This window comes from Cloeon dipterum, chromosome X (assembly GCF_949628265.1).
Source record: "Cloeon dipterum chromosome X, ieCloDipt1.1, whole genome shotgun sequence".
Classification (NCBI taxonomy): domain Eukaryota; kingdom Metazoa; phylum Arthropoda; class Insecta; order Ephemeroptera; family Baetidae; genus Cloeon; species Cloeon dipterum.
Window position 1 is genome coordinate 31,531,898 of NC_088790.1, and position 11,231 is coordinate 31,543,128.

The window sequence follows — 11,231 nt, forward strand, 5'->3', positions numbered from 1 at the left end:
CTCTCTCTCACACCAAGTCGGGCCTAGTTTCCCCAGACGTCACCAGGCGCGCCACGCCCACCGCCCTCAACCAATCAATGAGCCGCGTTTTACGTCACGCCACCGCCAGTACTTCGGCGCGCCGGCAGCCACGAGTGCTGCCATCTACAGCACGCAGGTGCATTCACAAAGCAAATAATCAACATCAACACGCGTGAGGCGCAGAATCTTGTGAAATTCATTGATATATAATCGAAATTCGGACGGAAAAGGTGGAAAAACACCTTCAGTGATTAGTGGCAGTCCCGTTTCTGACGATCAGGTGAGAATTTAAGCATGTCCACAGTGCCAGGTGGATTTTTTTATAAGATTTTATTTTGTTATGCAATTATGTATTGCGTTTTCTGTGTGGTGTTGGAGTATTTTCATTAATTTCCTCAATTATTTCGTCAGCGGTATTAACTAACAGTCACAGTCGTGTGTCATCATTGATTTGAACACGATGACAGTATTTTATAGGTATTTACGCTTGCTTCTGAAGTTCAAAACTAGTTTTTTTCTTTATTATTGTTGATGACTGTGTACTGTACTTTATACATTACGCACTTATAAACAAGTTTAGTTCATCTTCCCGTAATGACTCGATTAAAGCCATGACGTTACGCTTTAAATAGGAGAGAATTTAAATTCCTCATTTTCCTTTTACAGCTCTTTGTTTACAATTTTGCACTTTTCATCTTTGTCCGCATATTTATTTATTAAATAAATAATTATTGCTACATATTCGAGCTGTTTTTTAATCTGATATAGCTATTAATATTTTATTTTCTCTTTTATTAAAATTCAGGAACATAAATTTATTTAAAAGTTTGATTTTTCGAGCAATAGAAATTTTTTTTTTCACGAAATAATTCAAAATTTTGTCATTTATTTGCAAATTTCTATAGGAAAAACTAATAACGGAACGGAAAATTATTTCCCGTGATAAATTGACCAATTGCAAAAAATCCCTTAGTGTTCGAAGCCGCCAACAGATGGCACCACCGTAAAATTTGGTAATAAATGTAATTTTAAGGTTTTTCCGCTGCGATTTCCGACTTAAATCCTTCTAATGTGCATTCCTCACTTAATTTGCTTTCTTTTGACATTCTGAAAACCAAAATCGGTCCTGACAATCGCCGTAGAAACGTGAAAAATTAATTTTAGGAATAAAAAAATATTTTCCGACGTTTCTACGGCGAATGGCTGGACCGATTTTGGTTTTCAGCACGTCAAAAGAAAGCAAATTAAGTGAGGAATGCACTGTAGAAGGATTTGAGTCTCAAATGGCAGCGGAAAAGCCTTAAAATTAAATTTATTACGAACGAATCCGGTGGCGCCATCTGTCAACAGCTTTAAATTAGTGTTGAAAGCTGCCGGAAGATGGCGGCACCAGGCATTTACCATTTTTAAAGCCCTTTCTCTGCGATTTGAGACAAATTTCTTATTTTTAAATTGAAATTTAACAATTGTTAACAAGAAAATAATTGTTTTTAAACGAAATGCACGATTTAAACGCATCAAAAAAACTGCCGAACAAGTAAACCTAAATTTTTATCAGGATTATCAAACAATGGTTGGTTGCTTTCGGAGTTAATGCTCCGTGGCTAACTCTTTGGCGAACTGGATCGACTTTTTTCGGCTTTTTTTATTTTTTAAAAATTTTATTTTAATTTATTTCAACCTATAAGTGTATTTTGAGGGGCTGAAAATAGAATTTAGCCAACAAAATCACCAAAAAATATTTTAAAACTCATAAAACAGCGATTGAAATGGTATTTTCCCCAAAAGAAAAAGTCTAAGGTTGCTAATTGTCAAAGATAAAAATGATTTCAACACATTTTCAAGGAATTCTGACTATTTAAAATTTTTATCTCTTACTGTTGCATTTTCTGACCGAATAAAATACTTAAAAATAAATTATTTTTCCTCGTCTGTCATCTCTATAGTGTTTATTCCCAGCCTGATTTCCTATTGCCACAATTTCAGCGGCGGTCGGCGTCCGGCTGACCTCTCTCCTCTACTCGACAACAAATCAAAAGCGCGAATAAACGTCACACACACAGTGCTCTGCTCGGCCTGGTGGAGTACCAAGAAAAGAAATCCATCCTGCGCAACCACCAGCGAGCGCCCGCCGTTCTTTTCCGGGCTTTTTTACTCGAAACCAAGATGCCGATCAGCCTGGAGGAGTCGTTCGCCCAGCTGACGGACGGAATCATCGAGAGGGCCGCCGACCTGAACGAGAGCCAGAATTTGTTGCAGCGCTTCCTGGAAAAGCACCCTGACGTGCTGAGTACGCGATTCCAAACGACCTACCTGCAGGAGAACCTGGCCGAGCTGATCCACGAATTGATACGCACCTGCTGCATCTCCGAGGACAACATAGAGCTGCTCGCGGACATCGTCAAGAACAACCAAGAACTGAATTTGGCCTACAGGCAGCACTTGAAGCGCATCGTCGACAAACCCGGAGGACTGGCCTTCGCAAATAAGAACACAGAAGCAGGTCAGCATTTTTTGTTGTCTGGAGTACTCGAAATAATAGAATAACATCCATTAAATAAAATAATTTAAAAGCTAGAATGGTTGAACACTTGCTAAAAATGCTAAAAACGCCAAACCGAGCCTCATATCGTGTGGTTTTATTTAAAAATTAATTTTTTACTCTAAAACACGCGCCTTTCATCTATAAATTATTGTTTTTTTAAACTCGAAATCAGGTAAAGTTCTAAATAATTTTGTTTTAATATTTTGAATTAATATTTACCTTCTTTTGCCCTTATTGGTATTTTTAAATTAAAGGAGCTCAGATTTGTAGACAAAATTTGCCAATTTATAGTGTTCGGAGCTTCCAACAGATGGCACCACCGTTCATTTGAACATTTCGGCAATTCCACTGCGATTCCCGGCAATTGATCAAACTGATTTCGGTTTTCTGCAAAAAATTTAAATAATTCAACACCAAGAATTGAAAGAAGCAGGTTAGTATCTGGATCTGCAGCGAATTTACTTGAAAAATAATGCAAATGAACGGTGGCGCCACCTGTTGGCGGCTCCGAACACTGACGGATTCTTCCAATTTGCGAATTTAGGCTGTTAATTCTGGCCGATTTAATTTTTGCTAGTAAAAAGGTTTGCAGCAGTTCGTAAAAATCTGCATTTTTCAGAAAAAAATTACGTTTTTTCCACAATCTACAAATTTTCCTTATTTTTGAACATTTTTAACTTTTCGAAATCAAAATTAAACAGTGTCTTTCTCAATTAGCACAAAATTTGACCTTTTTTTAAAGCAAAATAGTGGAAATCTCAGAATTGCAGGCAATTGTTTTAATTATTGAGGAATAAAAATTTTAATTAAATTAATTTTCATTAAAAAAATAGTTAATAGGGGCGAAAGAAGATACTTTTAATTCTATTGAAATTTAAAACATTTTAGATCTTTTCCTGATTTGAAGATTTAAAAAAAAATCATTTTTAGATAAAAGGTGCGTATTTTAGAGTCATAAAATAAAACTACACGACGTGCGGCTCAGTACGGCGTGATATTAACTTAGTGATGATTTAAGGCGGTGGCTGGCGCGGCCGACAACATTTTATGCGTTAAGATTGAAAGTGGTTAACAGCCCGAAGGGCCGGAAAAAGTTTCTCTCCTGTTTTTATTTAATTTTTTACCCATTTTTACCGGCGACTGGCCTGGCTGGCGGCTCCGAACACTAAACTTCCTTTCCAATTTGAGAATTTGGACTGTTAATTACGGCCAAAATTATTTTTTTAGGAAAAACCAAAAAATCACGGGCCACAATATTCTAAAAAAATATTTAATTCAAGGGTTCGCATTAACCTGCATTTTTTAAGAAAAATAAATCAACGTCTTTTCCCCATTTTCCGTATTTTTGGAAGATGATTTAATTCAAAAAATAAATTGATCAGCATATTTTGTCTTAATGGGCGCAAAATACCAGTTTTGAAATTAACAAAAAATATTTACCAGTGCTTAAAAATTATTCAATCACTCTCCTTTTTCATGTTTAGTATTGATTGTTTGTTTTTTATTTTCAGTGATCGCTCACATAGCGAAAAACATTGGACGGACCTGGTCGTTCTTCGGGCGTCAGGTCGGTTTGCCCGATGCCGAGATGGACGAGATCCAAGATGAATTTTCGGATGCCACCGAACGCATTGAAAAGGCAAATAATTCATAAAATTCATTGATCCCAACCTTAAATTAACTCGCTGTATTAATTAATTGCAGATTTTCGCCTGGGCCGCTGTCAACATTCCCCAAATGGAGCTGGAGAAGCTGATAATTCGTTCTCTCGGCGCCTCCGGAAGAAAAGACTTGTGCGAAGAAGTGACAAGAATTTATGATCGTTGACCTGGTTGTGAATTTTAACATTTAATTTTGCCACGTTCGAGAAAAGCTTTGCAGAAATTTGTGTTGAAAGTCCTACACTAAAATTTAATTTCAATTTGAGAAAATTTGCTCAATAATTTCATTTTAATCAAGCGCCTTATTTTTCCTTCAAATCGAGCGAAAAAAATAATTTTAATATTCGCGAAATTCGGCAAAATCTGTAATTTTCACATGTTCAATAATGCAAAATGTTCCTAATTGTTGGCTCTATTTTAAGACGTGCCAATATCTGTTGTTAAAATTTACAACCAATTGATATTATTTACTAGGGGTGTCGGGGAGCAATAAAACGTGATTTAACTGGACTTTATAAATACCTTTTATTCTCATGCCACTCATATTCTCAGAAGCAAGTTAGAAATTATAACTCAGCCGCGGAGAACGAAATATATATTAATTAATTAACCTGTGGAAAACAACTTCAAAGCACTTGGAAATTATATTTTGATTTGAAAGAATGTACAGGGGCCGATGTGGAGCTTACTTAGATTAGGGCCGAATCCGCGAGGCTCTACAATTAGAAAAATACTCAGCTACTTATTAACAATGCTCATCCATTTAACAACGAGTTATTACACAGAGCACACTCGGCTCAAAGTGCTGACAATTCCCTAGACACGACATCTTAGTTTTTATTTACAAAATCAATGGGTGCGGCTTTGGTTAATCCGTGGCGCATCATCATCGAACGTAATAAATAGGGGCTTTGTTTTCCAGCACTGCTTGGAGTGTGACACTAGCAACATAACTGTAAGAAGAGAGATAGAGAGAGAGAGAGGGAGAGAAACACGATGTCCTCTTTTAAAAAAGCTCGGGCAGCCTTCGTAAGAGTTTTGCAGTGAGCACTCTGAACAGTCTTGGGTGGGAGCGCGCGCAATTCGCCGCTCAGCACTACACCTGGTGTCTGTTCTTGATCACTGAGCTGTTTTTCACCGTCAGGTCGCGGTGCAGCTGGTAGCCAATCAACACCTTGGCTGGGATGTTCAATCGGGACTTGATTCGCTGCCTGAAAAATTAATTAAATTGGTCATTTATTCTGTTTAAAGTTTTTTCTCGCTTCCGGGAAAACACCCAAAGGACCTTTCCTGGAAAATCTATTAGAAATTTGTAGAAAATGGCCGTCGGAGTGCACCAATTGGAGCTTTAATAAAGCTAGAACTTTAAGTTAGGTCTCAAAATGTTTCCTTCGACCCGTTCGACCGGGTTTTAAGACTAGATTATTTATGGATTTCCGTGAAACCGAATTGTTTGGGCCTCCGAAGAGGAGGGCGTAACCAAGGGACTACAATATGGTGGCGCACCACGCCCACTATGAGTGGCAAACAGTGTCTGCGCCGCCAAGCTGTTTTTCTTAGGTTACGCCCCCCTCTTCGGCGACCGATTTTGGTTGTTTCTTGACTTGAGGGGGGCGTAACCGATGAAATATAATATGGCGGAGTGGAAGAGTGCACTGCACGCCGCTAAAAGGGGGCGTGGTGCGTCGCCATAATGTTGTCCCTTGGTTACGCCCCCCTCTTCCGCTGTTTCGAAGCCAAAAATTTCAGTTTCAAGCAAATAAAAACATCTAGAATTTTTTAAAATACCAAAAACCCCGTCCAAGGCAACATCCCAATTTTTTCTGAGCTTCCTATCGTTCAGGGACCTTCTGAGGAGCACCTATCATGCAATTTTCAGGGTTCTAAGAAACCCGGGTTCTTTCCGATCACTCAACTTCCGCCCCCAGAGTCAATTCCGAGATTGGAAAGACTCTAGGAGCGGCCATGTTGGAACAAGTTGCGCAGAGAGCCAAAAATTCCAAAATCGATGTTAGAGCAAGAATAAAATTCCAGGAAAAATATTCAAGCATTTCTCGCATTGTGGAATGCAAAATGCAAGAGAATTCAAAGTGTTTGGATTGATATTTCAACAATCTAGAGGAAAAACGTCTCTATTATTATGAATAAAATCGAATTTTTAAGATTGATTTCTTACCCGATTTCCATGATGCTGTTGGTGCGAGTGCCGTCACCAGTCCAGATGCCAATTTTGTCGCCCTTGGGCCTGATGTTCATCACGGCCCCGCACACATCATCGCTAAACTCGTCAAAGGCCTCGCCGATCAAACAAAGCATCTGCGAAATGAATTAATAATTGGATCATTCAGGGCAAGTTGGTGACGTCACAACAACTGTGGGAGGAAAACAGTGACGTCAGCAATGACGCTTCTGTAATGTCACTCGCGTTTGAATTAAGAAATTATCGTTACAGTACACGTGTTTCGGCTCAAGATAAATTTAAAAGATTATTTTTAAGGCCTTGAAAAATATTTACAGAATTTTTGAAACACGGAAAATAAAAATTGAGATTATTTTAAAATTGAAAGAATCCTTATTTCGCTCTGATGCATTAAAAATGATCAATTAATAATAATTATTACCACTTCAAGCCAGCAATTGTTGAGTTCTGGGCCGCGCTGCTTCTTCTCGAGGGAGACGAGCCACCTGCCGCCATTCTTGTTGGCCGGGTCCTCCCACATGGGTCGCACGCCCTTCTTGAACAGCGAGTAGTCGGTTCCGACCCTAATTTCACTAGCTGGCTTGATGTGGTTCACCAGACTGGACAGAATATAAAAATTAAAGCCGTGTTCTGGGGTCAAAGCACTTTAATTCAATTAGATAACTTACGCCCAGAAGTCTTCGACGGTGTCGAAGTTGTAGATCTCCACCTGGTTGTCTTCCCAGTTTTTAGCACGGTCATTTTCAAAGTACCATAGAGTCCAGGAATTTTGCAACGGATGCTTGATCACGTCACGAGGGATGTCTGCCACCGGCATCGGCTTCACGTCTTTTTCTTGCTCCATCTGCGAATTTTTCAACTAAATCGTGAAAAATCGGCCCGAATTCCTAGATTCGCGGGGAAAAATCGCGAGCAAAGGCCCGTTAGAATGGGCGACGGTAGCACATTACCATTTACGAGGTCAACGATTGAAAGGTATGTGTCCACGTTTTTCCCCGGTGAAACCCCGTGCGCGAATTTCAATGATTTTCACTCACAGCCAGCCGTTTTGGCGAGAATTTTCGCGAGCACGGTTAAAACAGAGCTTGATGCGTCCGGAAAATTCCGAGTGCATCGAGCAATTAACAGAAAATTAGGCTAAATACCTCGTCTGGAGACTTCGTATTCCCGACAGCGGCAGCCATGTCACACCGCAACTCACTCATCAAAGAATTTCTTCACGAGGCTCTCCAAGGAGAGTAAAAATAGGATGTAAAAAGAGGCTGGCTGAGGGTGGAGAGTTTTGGAGTGGGAGTCGCGGCTTACAATGGTTGCCCCCACTTTTATTTCTCCACTCTCGTTGATTTTTGGAGGATCGTGCTTATCTCTAACTTTTAACTTTGTGTAAGATGGTAGTAGCGATGCCGACGCCATCTTTTGATTATCATTGAAGGCAGCCATGCTGGCAAACCTAAGAATTTATTGAAACTCAGTGATATCAATGAAAAATAGATAATTATTTATTTATTCGATTTTATATTCAATTAAATGTATACAAATTTGTGTTTTCTTTGCAATCTTTTTAAAAAATCTGATATACTTAAATATTGACCATGCTGAATTTTTATGTTTGGTTGGTCACAATGGATGTTTTTGAATTATTTAACTATCGCGAGGGAAGCGAATGTGTTTGATAACGAGAACAAGATAATCAAGAACAAGACAGCTACAAAAAAACAAAGCAAACCGGATAAGGAGTTAAACAGGAACGAGAAAATTCGGACTGCCGGAGAAAAATACCAAAGTGGCTCATTATTAGAAAGATTTACCAGGTGATTGCGAAACAACTGGATAAAATTTATGGCATGAACTGCAACCATTGCACAATATTATTGCGAAATTGTAATACTTTTCACTGCCGCCGAATCTATATTTTTTACGTTCCTATCAGGGTTGGAGGACACCATGGAGAAGACGGCGAAGGACATAACGACGTCACCAACCACCTGGACCCGTCCTGCGGATGTGATGAAACTGCACAGACAGAAACAGCGGAAGAGAGCTTTGCAGTCGCGGTTATTCGACACGAGGAAAGGTGCCCTTGACCTTAACGACGGAAGCAAGTCGTCAAATGACAGCAGCGACGTGCCTGACGAGAAAAGCAATGCTCCGTCAACCTCAAATCCGTTTCGGTATATTAATTAAAATTATTTCATAATTTGTTTCCTATTTAATTTTATTTTTATTTATTTTCGCAGAAGTCAACTTTCAAAGCGGTTCAGGGAAACGTACACTCCTGCACCGCCCTGTGATTTAGATTCGTCTTGTGATACCACCTTGTTTCAACTCTTAAATAACACTTCAACGAAGGACTCGACGAGCTTGAACGCTGAAGCTCTCTCAGAGTCGTTTGCTAATTTTCTGGACAGGATTGCTGGGTCTCAAAATGTAAGAAGATCTTTTAATTCTACTTATAATTAATTAAATTAATTTAAACAGCTAGCGGCGGAGAAGTCGAGAAGAAGAATATCAGCATTGCCGCTTGACTGGTCTTTAAAGTACAAAATTCGATTCTTTTCCAAAAAGCAACTGCCGTGGAGTCAAAACTTAAAGGTTAATTATTATTTAAAATAATGAAATTGTCTAAATATTTGAATTTAGATGTTGGACGAGGCGTCGGGAACGACCGCCTTCGCCCGGTGTGTCGACTTGAAAAGCTCGGAGACGTCGCCGGCGATTAGCACCGGGATCAACGCTCAACTCCACCAAACGTGCCTCGCGTGGCAACACCCCAATCTTCCGTGGGTCTCGCTCTTTCCCAGGACCAGCCACGAGAAAAACCGAGCCAAGAAATCCGTGCCCGTCGATCCAGTCATGAAGGACGCCTTGCACAACGCTTGGTAAAAATATTAAAAAGAATTTCCATGAGAGATTTGATCTTAAAATTTTGTCTTATCACCATCCTGATTTTTCAGTATGTTTTCAGGGTGTGTGGGAAAATTTTAAAGCTGTTTGTTTGGAAAATCTGGAAAACAGGCCTCTCGATTTTTACGATAATTTGAATATCTTGTGTTCTCATAATGTTAGAGCATTGAACTTGGTGCCAAAAGATGCCCAGTTAAACAGCCTACAACTTTTTAAATTAAACAAAAATTGTAGAATTTTCCAAATTTGAGTAATTTAGAAATTAAATTCTATTTTTTTAAAATCTGGGAAACAGGATTTTTAATTCTGTTTTTACTGGAGGTTAAAATGTTGCCCTAAATGTGTGTAACATACCCAGAAAATTTCAGGATGGTGAAGTTTTTAGTTTTTAAGATACAAAAGGTCAAAGGTTAAAAAACGTGAATTTTTAAGTTTAATTTAAATTCGAGAAAATAGAAATTGCACGAATAGTTGATTTTTGCCCTCGGAAAATGCTTGGGGACAACCTTGAGGTCAGATTAAACTTTCAGGACAGGTACAAAATTGATCCCTGAAGTCAGGGTAGCTCTCAAACGATCAATTTAATTAAATTCCCATATAATGGCCACTTTACCAACGCCTGACGGGCTTTTTATTGGTTCAATTGTGAGATTTGACCATTATTGCAACAGAATAATTGCTATTTGACCCTGAGGAAGCCATCAGGGTGCTCAGGCAATGCGGAAAATAAATAAATCGATTTTTTCATTTCAGGAGAGAAAGTTTCCGGTCCCTTCTGCAGCTGGTCCGTGCCCACCAGTGTCCATTTTTCTACTTGTGCGCAAACAAATTCACGTGTCTGATCCGCGCAGCTGGCATCGGAGGCATCGAGGAAATCCACGCCGTCATTTCTCCCACGACGACTGGTTTTCGCAAACTGCTGCTAAATGACGGTATTTATTTTTATTTAATTTTAAACAAATCATTTTATTTCAACTCAATTTGCAGAAATTTGCTATTCAATGCCGCTGCAGAAGGAGTCCTCGTCGACAAACAATTCTCCAGGGGAACAAAGCAGCGACGGACAAGACGAGGAGGAGAACGAGGAGGAAGTCGACGACGAAGGAGCCGATGAGTGGCTGCAGAGCATCGGAGTCGGTTTGGAGGACATTAAAAAGCTCAACTCTGCACAGAATAAAGTGTAGGTTAATTTATTTTATTAAAAAGTTAAGTTAAATTTAAATTTTCTCTTCAGAAAAGCGTCCAAGAAGCCAGAAATGGACCTGAGACCGGCGTCGACCATCGTAGTGCAAACCGACGCCGAGGTGATGGCCCTTTTCAATTTGCTCCTCAACTACCGCAGCATCACGACCACAATCGGGGCCCTGGCAGGAATTCCTCCGACCCTGCTGGCGCCTGTCGCCTTTCACGGAGCCACACTCACGCCACTAACCGTAATTAAAATTATTAGCTTCGGAATTTTGGCAATAAATCAAAATTTCCTCCGCAGGTGGGGCAGAAGACTGTGAACCTGAAGGGCGAGCAGTTCTACAGCGCCGAGATCGTGGGGCCGGTGCTGCCACACACCCTGCGCGAGCTGTGCAGGCAGCTGGAAGCGAACCAAACGCAATTTTCCATGACCTGCTCGATCGTGGAGCAGAGCAAGTCATTCTCCATGCTTCCCGCGCCAGAGAAGACGCCCAGCACGTCCGCGTTCGCGTTGGAAAATTTGAGAGACTGCGGCTTGACCAGCCACGAACTGAAATCGTTCTGCCAACACGGCCAGCCGGCGGTTTTGTCCGGCGTTAAATTCGAGAACAGTCAATACGTGTGCCACGACTGATTTTAGCAATAAATTAAACCGTTTTTTCTGTATTTCAATTATTTATTTACTCTTTAACGAAAAACGCAACTGGGATTT

At 40.0% G+C, this 11,231-nt stretch overlaps 3 protein-coding genes across 3 annotated transcripts; 2 read left to right on the forward strand and 1 right to left on the reverse strand.

The window, feature by feature from the left end:
- The first annotated feature begins 156 nt into the window (after positions 1 to 156).
- On the forward strand, positions 157 to 4,737 carry LOC135947424 (uncharacterized). Its single transcript, XM_065496287.1, has 4 exons — positions 157 to 301; positions 2,008 to 2,524; positions 4,078 to 4,205; positions 4,271 to 4,737. Exons 2-4 carry the CDS (start codon positions 2,188 to 2,190, stop codon positions 4,391 to 4,393), a joined length of 588 nt encoding a protein of 195 aa, XP_065352359.1. The 5' UTR covers positions 157 to 301; positions 2,008 to 2,187; the 3' UTR covers positions 4,394 to 4,737.
- On the reverse strand, positions 4,734 to 7,733 carry LOC135947423 (eukaryotic translation initiation factor 4E-like). Its single transcript, XM_065496286.1, has 5 exons — positions 7,573 to 7,733; positions 7,096 to 7,271; positions 6,849 to 7,026; positions 6,404 to 6,543; positions 4,734 to 5,438 (listed from the first exon to the last, which is right to left on the reverse strand). The coding sequence occupies exons 1-5, from the start codon at positions 7,630 to 7,632 to the stop codon at positions 5,324 to 5,326; spliced, it is 669 nt and encodes a 222-aa protein (XP_065352358.1). The 5' UTR covers positions 7,633 to 7,733; the 3' UTR covers positions 4,734 to 5,323.
- A 347-nt stretch (positions 7,734 to 8,080) lies between these two features.
- Positions 8,081 to 11,185, forward strand: hd (humpty dumpty). Its single transcript, XM_065496282.1, has 9 exons — positions 8,081 to 8,238; positions 8,358 to 8,598; positions 8,665 to 8,854; positions 8,906 to 9,019; positions 9,068 to 9,306; positions 10,085 to 10,263; positions 10,319 to 10,511; positions 10,566 to 10,764; positions 10,821 to 11,185. Exons 2-9 carry the CDS (start codon positions 8,372 to 8,374, stop codon positions 11,151 to 11,153), a joined length of 1,674 nt encoding a protein of 557 aa, XP_065352354.1. The 5' UTR covers positions 8,081 to 8,238; positions 8,358 to 8,371; the 3' UTR covers positions 11,154 to 11,185.
- The last annotated feature ends 46 nt before the right edge of the window (positions 11,186 to 11,231 follow it).